Source organism: Mustela putorius, unplaced genomic scaffold (genome assembly GCF_011764305.1).
Source record: "Mustela putorius furo isolate JIRA1106 unplaced genomic scaffold, ASM1176430v1.1 tig00000788_pilon_pilon_pilon, whole genome shotgun sequence".
In the NCBI taxonomy this organism is placed as follows: domain Eukaryota; kingdom Metazoa; phylum Chordata; class Mammalia; order Carnivora; family Mustelidae; genus Mustela; species Mustela putorius.
In genome coordinates, this window is record NW_025421481.1 from 9,254,792 (window position 1) to 9,277,047 (window position 22,256).

The 22,256-nt window shown below is 40.4% G+C and overlaps 1 protein-coding gene across 2 annotated transcripts in view; it reads left to right on the top strand.

Moving 5' to 3' along the window:
• LTA4H (leukotriene A4 hydrolase) overlaps positions 1-22,256 on the top strand; it is a 31,710-nt gene that overhangs the window by 335 nt on the left and 9,119 nt on the right. For both annotated transcript variants that reach the window (XM_045084813.1, XM_004748496.3), the window contains exons 2-14: positions 5,549-5,679; positions 7,275-7,395; positions 8,999-9,067; positions 10,878-10,982; positions 11,910-11,962; positions 14,443-14,515; positions 14,992-15,132; positions 15,892-15,915; positions 16,362-16,432; positions 16,855-16,966; positions 17,725-17,869; positions 19,290-19,393; positions 19,833-19,903. In XM_045084813.1, the coding sequence (XP_044940748.1) occupies positions 5,549-5,679; positions 7,275-7,395; positions 8,999-9,067; positions 10,878-10,982; positions 11,910-11,962; positions 14,443-14,515; positions 14,992-15,132; positions 15,892-15,915; positions 16,362-16,432; positions 16,855-16,966; positions 17,725-17,869; positions 19,290-19,393; positions 19,833-19,903 (1,220 nt within the window). The remainder of the gene's footprint in view (positions 1-5,548; positions 5,680-7,274; positions 7,396-8,998; positions 9,068-10,877; positions 10,983-11,909; positions 11,963-14,442; positions 14,516-14,991; positions 15,133-15,891; positions 15,916-16,361; positions 16,433-16,854; positions 16,967-17,724; positions 17,870-19,289; positions 19,394-19,832; positions 19,904-22,256) is intronic.

A 22,256-nucleotide genomic window follows, 5' to 3' on the forward strand; every position in this document is an offset into this window, starting at 1 on the left:
CTCGTCCCTCACCCCGCTGCTGCCCCTGCCCAGCCCCACGTTCGGGTCTGCGGCGCGCATCCCTCGGTGCCCCTCCGCAGCCCGCAGCTCATTATTCCGCACCTCCCTTTCACCCTCACTCATTTCTCAGCCTCCCCTTCCTCGGCCCCCACTCACCCTATATCGCCTCCTCCCAACCCCGCTTCTGTCTCTGCATCCCTTCGTCACCCGCTGCCTACAGCTCAGTGACCCCTCCTGCACCCCACTCGCCAGTCTCCCCTCCTCAGCCCTGAGGCACATCCTAGCCCCGCAATCCACGTCCTGCCCTCTTCCAGCTTCAGGCTTCATTTTAGCCCGAAACCTCCCTCCCCCGCTCTCCTCGTTCCCAGCGCTGAGCCCCCGGTGGCCTCCCCATTGCCTGGGCCTGCAGCCCAGAACTCTCGTCTCAGGTCCCGAATTTCTTCCAGTCCCCAGCCCACCTTCCTCTTCCTCAGGCCATCGTCTCCTCTAAGTCTCAGACCGAATGCCCTGTCGATGTTGATCCGACCCTTTCCTCCCAGGCACCTTATTTCAACCCGCACTAATGCAGGATAGTACCCCTCGACCCATCGGAGTCTGCCCTCAGCCTCTCTCCCACCCATTCTCAAACCCCTCTCCCCTGCTTTGATGCTTTCAGTCTCTGCTAACTCTAGGTGCGGCTCTTTTTTTCCCCAGTGTGGTGGCCCTTATACCTTTATCACCCTTCTCTTCTGTTAATGTAATGAGGGTGGGCCCTTCAGGCTTTCTAAGCATATCTCAATACAGTGTATTACATAGCTGGTTTCAAGGAGCGAGTAATTATTGCTCTTCTTAGAAATACACTTCTGCAACATCGCTAAGCCACTTCAGTGATGAAAAACTTGTTTAGATTTATGGAATGTTATTAAATTATTTTCTCTGTACAACATAACCTGTTTTCAGTGTTCTTACTCAAAGTGGTAGTATTTAATTGTACCTTTCACCTGAAGGATTTCATAGGTGAGAATTTTGGAAATAAGAGGGACAGCGAAAGACCAGCCACAGTGTATGGTGCATAGAGCATTGTGATATCTACTTAAGCAGGCCATAAGCAACCTAATCACTGAATGTCGGAGGCTTGGTGGTGGGAAACCAGTGGAGTCAATTAATTGGGCATAATTAGAAGTTTAGATAAGAAGCGGTGGTTCTCTTGACTCCTTGGGTCATAGGCGAGTATTCTGAGTTCATTAATATGAACTAATAGACCAGGTAAACTACTCTTTGTCCTTTAACATCTTGCTAGACTAATGCCAATTTGAAAAGTTGGTCGACTCACCTATGTGTCGATATTTAATCACCAAAAGCACTACAAGGAAGAAAATAAGGTATTACAAGCAAGAAGATAACCATTTCCCTATAGGTTGTACTTTGGTCAACTTGAAGTACCATGCTATCTTTCATTGCAGGCAGCTTTGCCAGGCAGGATTGGACAAAGTCCCATCTCAATGAGATTTCCCTTTTTATTATAAGAAAGTAGATTTTGATAGTTTATTACTATTTAGTATGACCTTGCACGCTCACCGGTTTTGTAAAAATAAAGGTTTAACTCTGATCCTTGAGGAAGCAAGGAACAAGATGCCTAAATTTTGAAAAGAATGTGCCTTCAATGTCCTAATCTCAAAGCTGCCCATTGTTTTTGCATTCCCCAAATCTTGAGAGAAGACTTTCAAATCATGATGTCTGGGTGGCATGTTTGTTTGGTAAATTAGAGCCTAGAATGATAATAATGTTAGATTTTATACAAGGAAGGCTAGTTTGGTAGAGTGACATCTGTTTTTAATTGTTTGCTTATTTGTAATGACAACTTGAGGCCAAGCGTTTGGTTTTATTTCTTCAAATTCAGCTTCTTTCCTTCACTAGAATACAGTCTCTTGAAGGTAGGACTATGTTTCATGGCTCTATCAGGTTCTTAGTGTGGCACCTGCCATGTGGAGGACACTCAAAAAGTTTGATGATCTAGTGGATGAATTGAGTTAGAGTGCAGTGGGCCACACTAATATGAGGCCACACTAATAATAGTGCTAACAGTGTCTTGAAAGTGAGAAAACACCATACCTCACCACTACCAATAGAGAGGACCTAGTAGCAGTGCTTGGTGAGGACATTCAGTGCCTTGCTGTCTCCATTCTTGAAGTCCTTGAAGTCGGCGAAACGTTGAAGGAGCTCTACTAGGACTTAATCCCAGCTTTTCTAAAAATCCTTTTGAAGTTTGGGTTATTTGTGCTCAAGTTCAGTATTCTTTGGTGATAACTTCCAAGCATTTGTTTCTTTTATTGAAGTTTGCAACATTTTTAGTTTTGTCAGCTGGTGGCTCAAAGAGGTTTTAATGTCTTGGCCAAGATCATATACTAGTAAGTAGCAGAAGCCATGAAGTGAACAGTGAACACAGATCTTTCTGACTGCAAACCCTCTAGTGTTCACTACGTAAATGGCTGAGCTGGAAACGAAATTCAAGTTTGGTTTTGATTTTGGTTTTAAAACCAAAATCAAAACCAAACTTTGCAGGATGCTGCAATTTTTTTAAAACGCCATTTTTTTAAAAATTGCAGCACCCTGCAAATAACGGAAAATGTAAATAGAGACATAATACTGAGGACTAAAACTTTTTTATTTAAGCCATGCTTTGTCACAGAAAGAATTTCAGTCTGTTTAAAACAACATATACAGTATAATTAAAAATAACTTAAGAATTCAGAGGAAGAGAGAATAAGGATCAGGAAAACGAAACACATGGCCCAAGGGAAAAAGAAGTGGGTTGGGAGGCTTTCTTGGAGCTTCCCAGCAGCCTGTGCAAAAAGGGAATTAGTTATATATTCCATGGCAATTAGCCAGCTGCTTAGAAGTAGAAGTGTTTTTTGGGGTGTTATTCAAAGAGGATACTGTGAGGTACAGTAAATTATATCCCTAGTAACTTCCTACTGTTGGCAAGTCTGTTTCCTGTAACTACATATGGTATCTCGGCCTTACATATATAGTTGGTATTCAGTGAAACTTTGTTGAAAAGTACTAGTTCCAACTTTTCAGCTACCCAGTCTTCTTTTTTTTCTATCACTGTTTTTGATCAATTGTTTAATAACATTTATTAGTGAAATTTGAAGAGGAATTTCTTAAGTTATTTGAGAGTGATAGTTAAGGTTAAGACTTGGCAATACACAGCTTTAACAGTGCATTTTTCTCTTTTCCCTTGGCTCAGGATTTGCTTAATGCATGAATTGATACCTACGATTTTTTCAGGCACTGTGCTAAACTCTGGAAATGCAAGCCTAAGTAACATTCTGTGTCCTCTTAAGAACCCTCCATCTTATAGAAAACACATACCATTCTAATGTGGTACAGTAAATGCTATAGGAGAGATTTGGACTGACTAATAAGTATGGAGGATTTGAAAAGATTTTTAAAAAATAGACAAGACAATAATCTGGCTCTTCCTTTTTTTAAATATGTTTTCGAGTCCCTGCTTTCAATTCCTCTTTTCTTTTTAAGATTTTATTTATTTATTTGACAGCAAGAGAGATCATAAGTAGGCAGAGAGGCAAGCAGAGAGAGAGGGAGAAGCAGGCTCCCTACTGAGGAGAGAGCCTGATTCGGGCCTTGATCCGAGGACCCTGAGATCACAACCTGAGCTGTAGGCAGAGGCTTAACCCACAGAGCCACCCAGGCACCCTAATCTGGCCCTTCTGATTTCTGATTAGATTACAACAGTTTAGGCAATACAGATAATCACATATGCCCCTCTGGGAAATGAGTCAGTTGATTCATCCTGTGGTTGTAAGAGTAGTTAAACATGAGAAGTTACAGACATAGATATTGTAATCAAGTTTCTAAAATAAGTCCGATAGCCAGAAATAGATCCTGGAATATGAAGGGCAAAAGGAGGAACCCTATTCTTAATAAGATGTAAACCTAATAAAACCAAATATTCTGAATATGCAAGTGCAAGAAGCTAAGTCAGTTCTACTAATTTAGAATAGCAATCGTTGAGGTACCCCTGAGAGAAAGTTAACCCAAAAGGAATAATTACCTATCAGAGGGAAACAGGTGGGACCCCGAACAAATTTAGGTGCTTTTAAAACAAAAACAAACAGAATGGAGATTTCTTTTCGCCCAAATACTGCTGACTGTAGAGAGGTGGGAATCAAATTAATGATTGCCGCTGTGACTTTTCCTGAGCTTATCGTGCAATTACCTAACTTGAAAGAGAGGGTCCCAGGGTCCGGGGATGAGAGCCCCACACAGGGGCCTCCCTGCTCAGCAGGGAGCCTGCTTCTCCCTCTGTCCCTCCCCCTGCTCACGTTCTCTCTCAAATAAATAAATTAAATCTTTTTTTAAAAAATCAAGGGATTGAGGCTAGAACATTGGGACAAACCCATTTTTAGCTAGAAAGGAGTCGGGGGTGGGGGATAGCATTAGACGAGTAAGAAAACCATTTATGTGTAAAGTCAAAGAAGCCATGGAAAGGACTTCAAACAGATGATGTGGCCCATAAGGGCTATGAAGGGATGGAGATCCAGATGACCGAGCAGAGAAGACCTTGATCAGGGGGCATGCCCTGCCCTTTCAGAAGCAGGGTTGCTGCAAGCCAGCCTGAAGAGAGGGAAGGAGGAGAGATTGATGAAGACGTGGAAACAGCAGCCACAGGTTGCCCATGGAGTTTAAGAAAGGGATGAATAGTTATCAGGGCAGAAGGATCAAGAGAAGTTTTAAACGTAAAGTGGAAGCCGTGTTTAGGTTGTTTGGAAGCAGTCTTGCAGCACAGGAAGATTGAAAATTCTAAAACAAGAGATGAGTTGAGAGAAAGTGAAAGGTATGGTCTCTAGGGCTCAGAGGATTTGGGGGATGGAAAACACTCAGATGCTCGCTGCCACTCCTCTGCTGCGTAAAGCAGGACAGTCCTTAACTGTCCTTAATGGGCCACAGCAAGTAGATAGGCTCTCAGTTTTCCATAGGTCTTTCAGTTGGACTTGGCACACCAGGTCAGGCTTTTTCTATATACATAACGGTGATGTACAGCCCACTTATCTGCCTAATGAGTGCCAAGGCTTGTTTTAAATTTCGGATATATGAAAGTACATAGGAGCTGGACTCTATGAATTCTAGCAAGAAATATATGATAAGATACATCAAGGATTCTTGATGAAAGAAACTTAAGTTATAGATTTTTTTTTTGGCAGAGAAGTTGTTTTAGGAGACGGGAGCAAATACATTCTAAGTTAGATTAGACTTATATTTAAAACCTTAAATTTATGTGATTATCCCAGAATTACCTAATTATCATTTATACATATATGCAAACTTTAGAATGAAAAATCTTTCAGGAAGCATAGAGTCCCAAGAGATGGGACCTACACTAATATTTGGCTCCTTTAATTTTTGTAATTTCACTCTATTTTACTTTCTATGAGCAACTAGTTCTATTCTGTAATCATTATAGTTAACCTCTATCTAATATTACTTTTCTCTAGTATATACTAAGCAATTTTCTTATCATTTAAAAATACTAACTTAATTCTAGACCTTGGATACAAAGGACCTCACGATAGAAAAAGCAGTCATCAATGGACAAGAAGTCAAATATACTCTTGGAGAAAGACAAAGTTACAAAGGATCACCAATGGAAATCTCTCTTCCTATTGCTCTGAGCAAGTATGAATGTTATCCTTTTCTTTTATATAACTAAATGATGGAGAAAAATGTTTTTAATTTAGACAGTTTTCTTTTCCTATTTCTAGTTTGTGTGTATGTAGTAATTGGTGCTCTTACTGATCTGTTCAGATTAAAGCTTATAGTGAAAATTATATGTTCTTAAGACTCTAAAGAAATTCATTGTATGAAATACTCAAGAATAGGACTTTTGATAACTGTTACTTCTTTACTGATCATGGGAGTGATCTAGAGTGATGATGGGATCATGCCATCTTGAGGAGGCATTTCAGGATCTGGGAAGCCCTTCCAAGCTGCAGTTTTCACTTTTTCCCCAAAGGCCGGCCACTGTTATTAGTGGGATAATGATAATGACATACATAGAATGGCTTCTGTGTACCAATCTTAAGCTAATGCCTTAGACATATTCCTTTTTCTAATTCTTATGGTAGCCCTTTGCGGTTTGATTTCCATTTTACAGATGAGGAATGGGAACTTCAGAGAAATAAAGTAACTTACTCAAGAAAGAGGCAGCCACAATTGTCATATTGGGAGTATATCCCACTCCTCGATAAATTAGGAAGGGAAAAAAGGGTAGAAAACCATTGGCCTAAAACAAAGGTGATCGACCCCACCTTTCAAAGGCCAATGTTTTCATGCCTTCTCTTTCTGTTTAAGAAAGTGATGGGCAGGCTGCCTGGGTGGCTCAGTCAGTTAGTTAAGCATTAAGTGTCTGCCTTCAGCTCAGGTCATGATCCCAGGATCCTGGCATCCAGCCCCACATGGGGCACCCTGCTCATTCTCATTCTCTCTTGTGCTCTCTTTCTCTCTCAGATAAAATAAATAAAATCTTAAAAAAAGAAAAAGAAAAAAAAGGGAAACACCCACACTTACTGACCCCATTCTACAGATCAAGAACCTCGGCACAGAGTGGCCAAGTCATTTGTCCAGTTCCCAGCACCACCAGTAGGTGGCAGAGTCAGGATTCACACACAGGCACGTCGCTCCTCTCCCGTGCTCTTTGCTATTTCCTCATTATTGGTGCTGCTCAAACTCTGGGGCCAAGGACCAGTTCTTGTTATTTCCAATCTGTCACAGACCCATTCTTTTACACAATGCAATAAAAGTGAGTTACTAGAAAGAAGAGATTAAAAGCAAGCGCCCATTTTTTGATCCCTAGATTCTACAGACATAAAAGTGACTCTAAAAGCTTCTAAATGCTTACTCTCCATTTCTTGACCAGTCCCATACCCGTTTGCAGACCAGTACTACTCTGTGTCATGCTCCTTTCTTCCACTTTCCCGCTGTCATGAAAGATTGCGTGATACCACGGGTGCAAAGTGTGTGACACACAGTGGTGTCATTGACGAATATCGGACCCTGTTAGGTCTTCCGAAGCACTTAGAGCAATAGGGTAGAAGGCAGCCAGAGGCAGGCATCAGGTAGGATGCTGAGGACCCGACATTCCTACAGCTGACTCGCCATCAGTAACAAGATCTTATAAATTATTATCTATATCATTTAGTCTTTGTGTTATGAATTCAAACTTCAGTTAGATTGAATTATACTCTACTAATGTATTTGTTTGTTGCCTACAGAAATCAAGAAGTCGTTATAGAAATCTCTTTTGAGACCTCTCCAAAGTCTTCGGCTCTTCAGTGGCTCACTCCTGAACAAACTTCTGGGAAGGAACACCCCTATCTCTTTAGTCAGTGCCAGGTAAAAAAGATCTGGAATGATTTGTTGTACCAAAAAACTCCCAGCACAGTTTACTGAAGCAAAGTGGACAGTGGTCTTATGGATACTCGGGTCTTCCCTAAGACAGCGTTTTAATTTATGTTCTAAAAATGATATGCATTTTCACTGATACCTCATTATTAACACATTCATATATCACTTTTAAAATGAAACGCCCTTCAGTTTGAAATCATGTCCACTTAAAGTGGACTGTCTAGGTCCTATTTCCTGAGTGGGCACTCAAGAAATCATTATAAAATAGAAAGGAAAAAATTAATAAGATGAAAGTAATAGGTACTGGTTATGAAAAATGTTAACAGTAAAGAAATGGAAAGTGAAAGGTCAGATTTTACAATCTTCTGCAGACACTATTGCCCAGAAGTAACCATCACTGAGATAGGTATGCAGCCATTTCCAGATTTTCCTTATACTTTAACAAATGTGTATGTTATGTAAACATTAAATGTATGATTTAAACTATTTCTCTTTTTTTTCTCTTTAAAAACTAAGAATAAAGAATCCTATCATTAGAGACAATCTGTCACAAGGGTAATACATATTAAACTACTTTCTAAAAGGGGAAAAACCTAATTCTGTTAGTAATTAAATAATTTACAATGAAAGGAACTCATTTCATTAAACACTGACTGTAGTTTTTATTAGGTACTTTGCACAGTTAATCCTCTCAGTATTCCTAAGTGATAGACACAACCTTAGACTCAAATGTCAATAGGAGTCTAGATGGTATTGAGAAAGGCTGTTCTTTTCCTTCCTTTTCTTCTTAACTTTTACTTTCAAAGTTTGCTGCAAGACTGGAATGTCAGGCCTCCAGCAACACTCCCTACGCAGTTCTCAGAACAGGGGCGTCCCATTAGATGTTAATAACTAACCAGAACAAGATGGTTTCCTGTTAAAACAAGTGTAAGAATTCAAACAGGTTTCTTTATTGTGGGTCTTTTCAGTCTCCAGGAGGCTAATGCTCCAAACGATTCTGTAAGACAGGAATGTAGTATGCTTGGTTCTCAGTTTTATTTCACTAAAGAGCCCTTTTTTCCCTCGGGGTCCCTAACAGCATCTCACTGAGCACTGCTGTTACTCAGGGCAGAGAACAAGAAACAATGCTTGACATTGCTTCATGCTTCAACTGAATCGTGAGGACTGACCGTACATTAAAATGGGAAATCAGGGGCGCCTGGGTGGCTCAGTTGGTTATACCGTTGCCTTTGGCTCAGGTCATGATCCCTGGGTCATGGGATCGAGTTCCGCATCAGGCTTCTTGCTCAGTGGGGAGCCTGCTTCTCTCTCTGCCTCTGCCTGCTTGTACTCACTCTCTCTCTCTAATAATAATAATAAATAAATAAAAATAAATAGTAATAAATAAATAAAATATTAAAAAAAATAAAATGGGAAATCAGACTTTTCTATCCACAAGTCTATTTTTGTTCCTTCAAAAGATCTGAAAAAATATGAGACATATTTTTTAAAAAGAACGTGTCTAAGGGCAGTGCTACAATTTTAATGATTTCTTAACAACTTGATCTATAAGAAAGGGGAATAGCTTTTTCTTTTCCCTCCCCCTTCCCAGGCCATCCACTGTAGAGCAATTCTTCCTTGCCAGGACACTCCTTCTGTGAAATTAACCTACAGTGCAGAGGTAAGTATCACAAATTATTAACCGAATTAAATGACTTATATAAGTAAATGTGGTATAAATGATAAGCAGAGTTAAGAGTTGGATTTTTATAGTTAGTAATATTTTATTTAATTAAATTCTACATGAAATATAACAAAGAAGCTCTGGACCTCATTTTGCATCTCTATTTTAAAAACTTTATTTTTAAGTAATCTCTACACCCAACTTGGGGCATGAACTGACAGCCCTGAGATCAAGAGTCACACGCTCCAGTGACTGAGCCTGCCAGGTGCCCCTGCATCTCTCTTTCTAAAGGCAGTTTTGAACATTTCTAAAATATATAAATTCAGCCAAAAAGTAAGAGGAAATGGGTACTATTCTGATTTGAAAGGGAATTCAGAGTAGCAGATCTCAAGACAAAAATTTGGGGACAATGTCTTTTAACTTTAAAAAATTAACATTTGTAGGATTATAGGTTCTAGAAATGCACTCTATAGCCATGCGAACCTCTGTCTAGGTCCCCTAACAGGCTTAGATTGCAGACTTACCTGAACGTTTCCACCTGATTCTTGTAGGTACTGCTAATCGTTTTACAAAAAGGACTATAATAATAAGTAAGTCCTAACTAAATAAATGATACTAAATACATACCTACCTACATATGTACATACTAGGTCCCAGGCCAGACCTACTCGGACCAAGCAAATAGAATTGGGGACCAACCTGTCTTTATGGGGGCTTCTTGATTCCAAGATCGTCGCACAACTGAACCACACCTAGTATGTATAGTGCTGTAGAAAACTGTATCCTCGGAGACAAAGAATCTCCAGTTTTGGACTCTTTACCACTTACTGACTGCATGACCCGGGGCAAGTCTTATGACCTCAAAACCTGGAGTTGTCTCATCTGTATAACACACCACTGCCTAAACGAAGGGAGGAAGCAGAACTAAATTATTTCTCGAGTGCTTTTTAGCTTTAGATTTATGGTTATTGTAGTACTGGCTTTGGAAGTTCTGATCTGTGTCTGCCTCCAAAATAACTTTAAATACTGGGCCAAGCAAGAGGAATACGAAAGTCTAGAACTCCACGGGATGTATGTTTGCTAGATCATTAATATTGAAGGGCTAGTCCTTGATTCTAGCATTCTTTAGAAATAAAACTTTCAGAATCGTGGAGCTTGGGTATATATTTAAATGACCCGAAGTTCTGCGCCGTCAGCATCTTTTCCAAACAAATTCCCAGAGAAAGTTATTTCACGGCTCTGGACAATAACTTTTAGTTTCTCACAGTCATGACCCTTAAAAAACTCTTTGATTTGTAACTCCAAATTTATGGTTTAAATATAAAACTGTTCAAAACTGTATTCGCTGTCCTAAAGTGAGTATACAACCTTGTGAATCTGTTTTGAGGGTGTGGAGGAGGACACAGGTGGCCAGCCCTGCCAAGAAGGTTGCTGGATTGTTCTTCCGTAATTTACTCTTTGCTGCAATCCGATGAGGTTATTACCCTTGTTTGATGGAGAAACTGAGGCTCAGGCAGGTCATTTTCCAAGGCCATGCAGTTAGTAAGTAGCAGAGCTGGAATTTTAATCTAGTTTCTACCAAATCCTCTTAAGATGGATGGATGAATGGATAGATAATTCACATTCATTTTTAAAGAAGCCAGTTTTATTTATTGCTAGTTTATTTATAAACCTGCTAAGTCCAGACTTACTGGGCTCACTGCCTATCGCATAGTTAAGAAGGGGGAAATCTGTTATTTTACACATATAATTAAGGATACGTAGAATGTTTCCTTTGGAACTGGAGATGACTTCTCTTCTTGATTAGGTATCTGTCCCTAAAGAATTGGTGGCACTTATGAGCGCCATTCGTGATGGAGAAGAACCTGACCCAGAAGACCCAAGCAGGAAGATCTATAAATTCAGCCAAAAAGTAAGATCTGAGGACCTACATTTTTGTTTTCATTGCTGGTGAACTACAAATAGCTTTTACCTATCCAGAGAGCAAAATTGCTTTTAAAATATTTCAGAACTTAGAAAGCAGCTTCTGTGGTCTTGTGTGTTCTTCATTTCTTTTGGGCTTGTGAAATGTTGGGCTCTATTCACAGCGTTGGAATAAAGAAAGGGGTCGTTGAATAAGCAAAGTGGGGCACAGAGCCTGATTCCATTCTCTCTCAACACAGCAGCAGGTTTTCTGTTGTTTGAACTTTGCCCACCCTCCTACCGCAGGGCAGGCCTGTGGTTAGTGTTTACAAACAGAGGAGCTACATTAGACCAAAACAAACAAAACAAAACAAAAAACAACTCTGTTACAGTCCTTAAGTTTAAGATTCCTATGTACCTGGTAATTTGACTTGTATCTTTGACCTTTAATGAATCGCGTGTGTTTACACATGCTTTTTTTTTTAATTGACCTTCTTAACAGAACATGTAATTGAACCACAGTACAGTTTTGCTCCCAACCAGCATCTGGGATTCCAAGCTCCCAAACCTTCAGCTTCCTCTTACTGCTGGATTATTTTATATGTCTCTCAAATATACCAGGAGTGGTTTTTTTAAAAAAGGAAGTAAAAAAATTGTTTCACGTCAAGGAAAAGCCTGAAAAACTTTAGAAAAAAAGCACAGTTCCTTCTTATAGGCCAATTTTTGAGAAATGCTTGATACGGACCTGGTAATATTACATGCAGGAATGTTTTACATCACAATTTTGAACTATTTAACTCCCTAAAAATGAGAACTGTGAGATCTGAAAAGGAATTCACATTTAAATATGGATTGTCTTACTCTAACATTTCTAAGCACTAATTCGTGTGTGTGTGTGTGTGTGTGTGTGTGTGTGTGTGTTTTTTGCTCCTTTTAGGTGCCCATGCCCTGCTACTTGATTGCTTTAGTTGTTGGAGCTTTAGAAAGCAGGTGAGCTTTTGAACAAATTTTGAGGTTTATGAAAAGATTAAGCTTGAAGTATCTTGAATCTCTGGCAGGATTAACTAGTAGCTCATTTATGCACATCACAAGATATCAAGCTGGAAAAATTCAAATCTAATTATAAAATGTAAATAACAATGAATTTTAAATGAAAAAAGTCTTTTACCAGTCCCTGTTCGGCTTTTCTGGGTATTCCAGAGTGAGCATGCTCTGCCTTTAGTTAGAGATCTGGATTCTAATAGAAGTTTGAACTGGTCACTTCTCTTAACTTCCATTTCCTCAACCTTGAAATTGCAGTATCTCTCTTTCCCTGAACGAGTGAGGTAAGAAACGTTAAAGCAATTGGAAGGGGGCACCTGGGTGGCTCAGTGGGTTGAGCCTCTGCCTTTGGCTCAGGTCATGATCTCAGGGTCCTCAGATGGAGCCCTGCATCGGGCTCTCTCCTCAGCAGGGAGCCTGCTTCCCCCTCTTTCTCTCTGCCTGCTTGTGATCTCTGTCAAATAAATAAATATTTTTTAAAAAAGCACACGGAAGCCTATAAATATTACAGAAATAAAAGATATTTTATTAAAATTTTACCAATAGCTACGGTGCCCTTCCTTCTTAATTTTTTGCTAAGTCTTACTGCTAAACAGCTGAAAATTAAGACTGTGGGTAGGCCTTACATTCTTTAAATTGCCAGAAATGTGGACAAGATCAAGAAGTCAGGCGAACCCAGCTCCAGCCAAGCAGTTACTATGAGCATCTTTGGGCAGCTCACCTCTGAGTTTCCTTTTCTTCTCCTAAAGGCTGGAAAGAATACTATGTAGCTCAAAGGATTTTTGTGAGAATTAACCGACCCAATGTAGGTAAAGCTCCCAGCCTACGGGAAACTCACTAGATGATGATTCTAGGAATTGTCGGAGTGCCGACCATTACAAAGGCTTATTCTGTGCCGACCCCCGAGCGTCAGGGCACGGAATCCCCCCAGTTCCGTGGAGTAGATGGGATTGCTTTTCCCATCTGACCGATAAAGGAACTGATGCTCGGTGAGTATTAATAACCACCTCATGGTCACACAGATAGGAAGGGTCAGGACCGGGATCTAGGCTGGCTGACTTTGCAGCCTGTGCCGCAAACATGTGCCCTATCGGGCTAGATAGCCGCTGACCACATGGGGCCTGCGATGTGTATGAAATACACACTAGATTGCTAAACACTTGGTAGGAAAAAAAGGACATCAACTCTATCATTGGTAATTTTTATGTTGATTACATCTGGAAATGATACTACTTTGGATGTATTGGGTTAAACAAAGTGTATTGTTGAAATTGATTTCATCTGCTTCCATTTTGCTTATTTCACATGTGGCCGCTGGGCAATTTAAAATGACATACGCAGCTCATACTTGGGGTTCTCATTAAATTTGTTGGCTAACAGCAGGTTGGTTACCATCACTGCCCAGTCTGGTTCCAGAGACTGGTAGCTTTGGCATCACCTGCGAGTTGGGTAGAAGTACAAATTCTGGGGTCCTATCCCAGAGCTACTAAATCAACATTTGCATATGTTCAAGCTCCCCAGATCATCAGAATGCACATTAAAGTTGGAGAAGCAGCTCCTCTAGAGTCCACTGCCTCTCTGGGGGCACGACACCTCAGTGAAATCTTGTTTGGGGTTTGGCTCCGCAGAAAATGTTTAGGATGCAATTTAGATGAAAAAAATATTTTTGTGTTCTAGTCCTTTGTAAGTGATACACACTTTTATTTGTTTCTTCTGGTTTTACACTGTGGCTAAAAATCCCACAAAATTTACTCTCTTAACAATTTTTACGGGTACGGCCCAGTAGTCAGTATCGCCCAGTAAATCCACATTGTCGGGAAACAGATTTTCAGAACTCTCATTTTGCAAAACTGAAACTCTGTACCCTTTAAACAACAACTCCCATTTCCACCTCCTTCCAGCCCCTGGTAACCAGCATTCTACTCTCTGTTTCTAGGAGTTTGAACACTTTAGAGACCTCCTAAGTGGAATCAGAGTTTTTGTTCTTTTGTGACTGGCTTGGGTTGTTAATCAGCATAATGTCCTCAAGCTTCAGCCATGTTCTAACACGTGACAGGATTTCCTTCTTTTTCTACTTGTTTCTTCTTCTGTGAGTGTTCAACCTTTAAGTACATAGTAAATAACCTCTTACTGAGCCTGACTGGGGGATCCCCAAAGTTCTTACCAGAGCCAGTTAGCTAATCTTCGGGGGCACTTTACATCTGTTTTCATGTGGCCGGGACGGTGCCTCCTCAGAGAGCTGTGTATTTTCTGGTGTGCACACAGCAGCGGACTGTATCTCAGAGAAGCTGTTAAACCTCCCCTCCTCCCAGAGCACATGGTAAATCTTAACTACTGTCGGGTTTTTATATATTACTTTAGCTCTTTCCTAGAACCAAATGAATAATGTGTCTTGAACTTCATTTTCATTAAGCTTTTTAATTTTGCAGGCAAATTGGCCCAAGAACGTTGGTTTGGTCTGAGAAAGAGCAGGTGGAAAAGTCTGCTTACGAATTTTCTGAGGTTGGTCATAGAGTTACCCTTTTTAATAATCCTGGTAGACAATAGATTTAAGACTTTTAAGTATGGCAGCGCCTGGGTGGCTCAGTGGGTTAAAGCCTCTGCCTTCGGCTCAGGTCATGATCCCAGGGTCCTGGGATCGAGCCCCGCATCGAGAGCCTGTTTCCCTCTCTCTCTGCCTGCCTCTCTTTGCCTACTTGTGATCTCTGTCTGTCAGATAAATAAAAATAAAATCTTAAAAAAAAAAAAAAAAGACTTAAAGTATGAAATGCAATGGTGTTTAGTGATGTGGTCAGAGAATCAAATATCTCTTATTCTATGTGGTTTTTGTAGTTGTTACTTTTGGGGTTTTTTTGCATCAGTATTATTTGAAAGGAACATCCTTAATTCATAACCTTCATAGAAAGCAATATGGACTTTAAAGAAATTCATCACTGTAATGACTAAGATATGTAAATATATGTGTGTTCATTTTCCAGACTGAATCTATGCTTAAAATTGCAGAAGATCTGGGAGGACCATATGTATGGGGGCAGTATGACCTGTTAGTCCTCCCGCCGTCCTTCCCTTACGGCGGCATGGAGAATCCTTGCCTCACGTTTGTAACCCCCACTCTGCTGGTGAGTGTGAGCCTGTGCGTGCACGGCTGAGTTCTCCTCGCACGTACAGCTGGATGTGAAGAGCCTTAGGCTCCTGATCATCTTTTTTTTTTTTTTAAACAATATTTTCTCTTATTTGTGTAACTCCTCTTCCTGATATTATTGCTTATTATGGTTATTTTCGTCATCTCATTTTATCAAAAGGAAATAAGTTAGCCATTAGGGAGACGAGAACCAAAGGTGTATTTGTCCCTACCAATGTAGGGACAAATTCTGTATCCAGACAGAGAAACTAGGCCATTTACACTCGGCATGTGGGGACGGGTCGAACAAAACTAACAAAAACTCACTTTAGCATGTATAGGGAAGGATTAGACCGACAGTATATAATTTATATGCCTTTGTATGTTACTTTAAATCACTGCAGACTTTTCTTAAGTATGCTGTGGGTAATTAGGCGAGAATAAGGTACATAAAGGAAATAAGAACAGATATTTAAAAAATGGAAGGAGAAATATTTCCTGTAAGTTAGAGATATGTATGTTAGGCTTCCTGGTCCTGGAAAAATTCCCCAGATGAGGGAGAGAAAGAGTCATGCTTTTTTTTTTTTAGTCCTGCATGTTTGGTTTTACGTTCCCAAAACATACTCTGGTCTTGAACCCCTTTGAGTATGATAGTAGAAATACAGTGCACTATTAATGTCGGAATACATACTGATGTAGGCAGTCTTTTAAATATAGTCTGTAATTTGAATACTAAGGTACTTTTCTTCTTTTTTAGGCAGGAGACAAGTCACTCTCCAACGTAAGTTAAAATTTATTATCACAGTCTTACCCTCAAAGAACTAAGAATTCAGCTGATTTTTAAAATACCCATTGTATTGTTATGTTGAAGATACGGTTATAAAAGATAACTCGGGGGTTGTTGTTACATTAACAGATTTAATAGAAGTCATAACATTTTATGGTCTGATCTCTTCATATGTTTATGAAATGCATTTTAAAGGAGTGATGTGTCCATTTAATATTTTCTAAATAACTTTTAGTTTCTAATTTTTAAAATATTTTTGTCTTTGGCTAAGTGATGATTTGTTTGCTCATCTAACTCCCTAAATATATCAGTTGATGTTAAAAAGAAATTGAACAATGTGGAAGTGAAAAAACTAGAATGCTTACGTGTCGAGTTATTTTAGAAGAAGGCAAGGCGTCCTACTAATCCCTTCCACTGTTTACCATACGTTTCCACTTTAGGTTATCGCACATGAAATATCTCATAGCTGGACAGGAAATCTAGTGACCAATAAAACTTGGGACCACTTTTGGTGAGATTTTTAAATTATTATTACTGTTTCTTTATTGGTTCTTTTTATTAATTTCCTTTTCTGCCTCCCGCCGCTCTGAATTGGTTTTGCAGAAATATCTAGTTTTCCTTTGTCGTCATCTCTTAGGTAGACAGTTAAAAAAATTCCATAATGCTTGTCAGTGTTAGGAGGAGTAAGAGTATTTGGCTTGTGCTTCTTACTTAGTGCTGGTAGCATCACATTTTAATATGTGGGAACAGAAAACGGGTGGCTGCATTTCCCATGGCTCTGAGCAGAATCCGCTTAGACAGTAGTGTCCATGCTTTACAGTGTTTTACTCTGTAGCAAAGCCAAAAAGAAAGTACCTTGATGATTAAATTTCTTGTTCCTTTCAGCTGTGTCACTGTTTTTATTTTGTTTACAAAAAAAAAAAAACTTTTTAGGTTAAACGAAGGACATACTGTGTATTTAGAACGCCACATTTGTGGACGACTGTTTGGAGAAAAGTTCAGACATTTTCACGCACTGGGAGGATGGGGAGAACTACAGAATTCAGTAAGTGAGTCAAAGCGTTTCTCCAAAGTTGTACGGGCATTCAAAAGTTTAGTTTGTAAACTAGCTTTCCTAAGTAGCAACAAGAAAGCCAGGTGTGGAAATCAAGCAGATACTGGTATAATATTCTATTTTTTAAGCTTTTATTTATTTGTTTGAGAGAGAGCATGGCGGGGGGGCGGGGGGTGCACTGCATCAGGGGGGAGGGGCAGAGGGAGAGAGAGAAACCCCAAGCAGACTCGGTGCTGAGCACAGAGTCCTACATGGGGCGCAGTCAGAGGACCCTGAGGTCATGACTTGAGCCAAAGCAAAAGAATTGGACGCTTAATCCACTGAGCCACCCAGGCGCCCTGGTATAATATGGTATTGGTACATGCTAGTCCTTATCTTGTGTAATGTCATGTTCATGACCAGTAGGACCTCATTGGGTCTTTGCCATTAGTACAGTTACTTAGTTTGAGTTTTTCATTGTTCCCTCCCAAAGGCTGAATTTGCTGACCAGGCATTGAAACATTTTCCTAGTTTTCTATAAGAATAGAGCCTACTACTGAACAGGAAATACCACGGAACATGACACAAGTAGGCATTCCATTAACAGTCTTAGAGAAATTTGTGCTAATATACCCTACAACTTCTAGTCCTTCAGTATAAGTTCCCCTAAAGTTATGCCTTTGAGCGAAGTCATACTTCCTTATTATCTTCCTTACGTGCTAATAACCAGTATCCATATTTGAACATTCATCTAATTTTGTGTCTTGCAGATAAAGACTTTTGGAGATACACATCCTTACACCAAACTTGTGGTTGATCTGACAAATGTGGACCCCGATGTAGCATATTCTTCAGTGCCCTACGAGAAGGGCTTTGCTTTACTCTTTTACCTTGAACAACTTCTTGGGGGCCCAGGCAAGTAGTTGGCATTTTCTGATTTTTGTCTGTTTGTTTTTTTTTGAGGGCAATGTGAAGAATAAGGAAAAATTTTAACTGTTGTTTTTGTCCCATTTTATTCTTTTGTTTCATTTTGTGTGTAGCTGCTAAAGAAAGCCGGTATCATTTTCTAATGTGACCTCTCTACTTTAAACCTTGAATAAGCTGAATGCAAAACTGTGTTGCATGACTTTAAAGAAAACTCATCAGTTTTTTTTTTTTTAAGATTTTATTTATTTATTTGACAGAGAGAGAGCAAAAGTAAACAGAGCTGCAGGCAGAGGGAAAGAGAGAGAAGCAGGCTCCCCGCTGAGCAGAGAGCCCCATGCGGAGCTGGATCCCAGGACCCTGGAATCATGACCCGAGCCAAAGGCAGCCACCCAACAAACTGATCCTCCCAGGCGCCCCAGAAAACTCATCAGTATTTTAAAAATTAGGAAAATAGTATATACTCCTTGAAAAAAATTCTGTAGTACTGAAGTTGCTAAGCATGACAAGTGAAGAGTCCCTCAGCCCCTTTCCAGTCCCCAGATGACCACTGTTAGCAGTTTGGTGTGCGTGGTTCCCGGTCTTTTTCTAAGAATAAAGGAACAAACAGACAAATAAATATATTTTAATTACAGAAAGTGGATCATTGGAGCGTGTGTGTGGCTTAGTGAGTTAAGTGTCTGCCTTTGGCTCAGGTCATGATCCCAGCATTCTAGGATCGAGCCCCCCATCGGGCTCCCTGCCAGGTGGGGAGCCTGCTTCTCCTTCTCCCCGCTAGCACTTACTGTCTCTCTCTCAAATAAGTAAAATTTTTTAAAAAATAAGAAAATGGGTCACTTTATACACATAGACACACACATTTGTTCTACCTTTGTTTTTTTTTTAATTCAGCAGTGTTCCACAGACATCCTTCCATGTCAAACACAGAAATCTACCTTATACCCTTTAATGTCACTGTAGCTGTCCATGATGTAGATGTGCTGAATACATGTAACTTTCCCCTACTGATGGGCGATGGGCTCTTATCCTTTGTCCGTGGACTTCGAAGGCCTTCCCTCACCCACACACACTCTGCCTGTCCCATCTCGTTCTCCTCCTCTCGGGTCACACTAAGGCCATTACTTTTAGAATTTATGTTGTGGGTTCCTTCTCTGTTTCTTCATTGCATTGGCCTGTTGTCATTCGGATTTCTCTTCTCCCTTCCACCAAATTACATATATTTTTTAAGGCCCGGCTTAAGTCCTACAACCTGATTTGAACATTCTTTCACCCCTAAAACCCTTATTGGTTTCCCTATTCTCTGAAAGCTCTCTGTTCTCCCTGGTCAAGAGTAGCATACCAAGCACCCCCAAAATGTTCAATAGTTACCTTTCCATTAATCGACTTTTTTTTTTTTTTTTTTAACTCTTAGAGGTTTTCCTAGGATTCCTAAAGGCTTATGTTGAAAAATTTTCCTACAAGAGCATAACCACGGATGACTGGAAGGATTTCCTGTATTCCCACTTTAAAGATAAGGTTGGTTTTGAAAAGCTTTCTTATTTTCTATGCCCAGAATACCTCTGTTTAATGGCTATTTATTGGGCTGATTTGAATTCCTTCATAGTAGTACTGGTTTAGAATTTAAGATTCAGCCTTTCATGGTACTTTTTCCTATGTAAATTGTGATCTCAACAATATGAACTAACATGAATATTTTGGAGAGATCTGCAATAGTTGGTTTCAGAAATTTAGTGCTTGTATATAACTAATTTTCCTGCTTTATTTAACAGAATAATGCTGATTAATATAAATTTATTTTAGGAAACAGACTTAGAAGTTATCTTAACATGTTAGTGCAGGTAAAATTACAGATTTGAGGAACTAAAAGTCTGTTTAAGATAGTCACACTTCCCTCACACCACCTCCAATGGAAAAAGTTATTTCGTAGCAACCTTGGTGTTGTTTGTGTTCACAGGTCGATCTTCTCAATCAAGTTGACTGGAATGCATGGCTGTACTCTCCTGGAATGCCTCCTGTAAAACCCAAGTCAGTCCTTCCCATTAATGCTTTCCTTCCCACTCTCCAGAATTCTTGGGCTCCTCAAGATACTCGACAGGGTTTGATGACTTCCTTACGCTGTAACCAGTTACAGAGCAGACGTTGTAGGTGTTTGACCCTTAACCCTGAGGTCAAAAGAAACATTTCCATGAATTATAAATTCAGTTCATTCCAAATCATGATGGAATGCCTCCTTTCAGCTGAAGGATGGTGATCAGAGAAGATATTTTCCTTTCTTTCAACACCTCTGAAGTAAGAAATACAACCAGTATAAGTGTAATGTCCATCATTACAGCAGTGTTCTGAGATGTCAGCCTCATTTCGAGAAGAGGCGCATTAGGCTTAGTGAGGTAAAGGTCTTCTGCCGAAGTTTGCACAGTAAGTAGTTAGGGTTGAGATTCAAACCCTGGCAGTCTTTACCCCTCCGCTATACTGCCTTTTATACTAAATACCCCCCTTGAATCAGAGACCTAAACTCTGGTACTCACACGTCATATGAGATGCAAACTGCCACATGTTCCAGCCGGGACCATGCTGTCTCCCCTACCCCCTCCAGCAGTACTCTTTGCCAGATCATTCCAATCTCAGCTCAAGAACCACTTCCTCATGGAAGTATTCCTTGACCTCTCTGACCAAGTCTGGTTCCCATTTAGGGTTTCCTGGTGCTGTGTATGGCCTCTCCATTGCCATTATTACCACATGGTAATTTTAATTTGTGTGATAAAGTCTTTCTCCTTCACAACACTGAAGCACCGTGAGAGCTGGGCTCCTACCTGGTTTTGCTCCCTGCTTTTCTTAGGATCTTACCATAAGTAAGGGCTGCTTCCCTTCCCCGGGCCAATCCTTACCTAGTTCTTATGACAACGAGAAGGAAATTTCAGGACACCCAGAAAGAGATCAGCAGAGGTTTTGTATGGTTCTGTTGTTCCTTATGAAATCAGTGCTAAGGAATGTTCTAGTTGAAGGTGATTTACTGCCTGAGCAATTTACTGCCTCTGATCCCATTTGGTCTTGGAGACAAACAAAAGGCTTTCTCTGTAGTCCACAGCCCGACTACTTCGTGAAGATTAACTGGCAGCTACTTCAAAGGAGGGCACTGCTTTAACTGGCTAATAATCTCCCCTAGGGCTCAAACTCTTTCAGAGGTGCAGAGGCAACTTCTAATCAAAATTCATTTCTTTAGGCCCACAGGGGCAGGTACCCCCACTGTTCTCATTACACAGCAAGCAAGCATCATTTATGGACAACGAGGGATGTTTTGCTAGAATTTTTGTACCTTATACAGTTGCAACACAGGGAATTTATTTTCTAAGTTGAGAACGCACAGATTTTAGTGCCATTTGTTTTGCTTAATGGTCAGAGTTTGTTATTTCCACTTTCTTCTGAAAAGAGAGGAATAAAATCATCACATGATGACTCGGAGTCTCCCAAGGGTTTCCCATGACACCATCATTTCCCTGGTGTCTACAACAGTGCCTGCCACATAGGTGCTCGGAGATTTGTTGGATGGTTACGAAGTCGGAAGATAGTTGGAACAACAGAATGTAAAATCTATGAAAGCAAGGACTTTGTGTTGTCATGAGCGCCTACAACTGCGCCTGCCACGCAGCAAACCCTAAACGTGCCCACCTGGGTCCCAGCACCTTCAGCGGGTGCTACTGAAGCATCTGACCGTCTTCGCTGAGGTGGTGAGGCTTTCTCTCTGGAGGATAATCAGGTGTTTCATTAATCCAGTAACCACTTGGATTTCCAAGTTCTCCGATGACATCAGTATATTGAAGTCAGGTAGAAGACGTTCTGTTTCCAACAGTCGCGAGTTTCTGATTGACCTTTCCTTCTCTTTTCTTTTTCCTTTCCTTTCCTTTCTCTCTCACTCTCTCTTTCCTTCTGACTCCTTTCTTTTCTCTATTTATTTTTATTTATTTGAGAGAGAGAGTGAGCGAGAGAGAGTGAGCACATGAGCAGGAGGAGGGGCAGAGGAAAAGGGAGAAGCAGACTCCCCCGAAGAGCAGGGAGCCCAATGCAGGATCCCAGGACCCTGGGATCATGACCTGAGCTGAAGGCAGACACTTAACTGACTAAGCCAACCAGGCGCCTCCTTGAGCTTTATTTCAGAACTTTGAGGGGCACCTGGGTGTCTTAGTCAGTTAAGCCTCTACCTTCAGCTCAGGTCATAATCTCAGGGTCCTAGGATCTAGCCCAGCTTTGAGCTCCCTGCACAGCGGGGAGTCTACTACTGCCCCCAACGCCATGCAGTCTCTCTTGGACTCTCGCTCTTTCTCTCAAATGAATAAAGTCTTTAAAAAAAAAAAAAAAAACTTTGAAAGTTAAGTATGTTCTG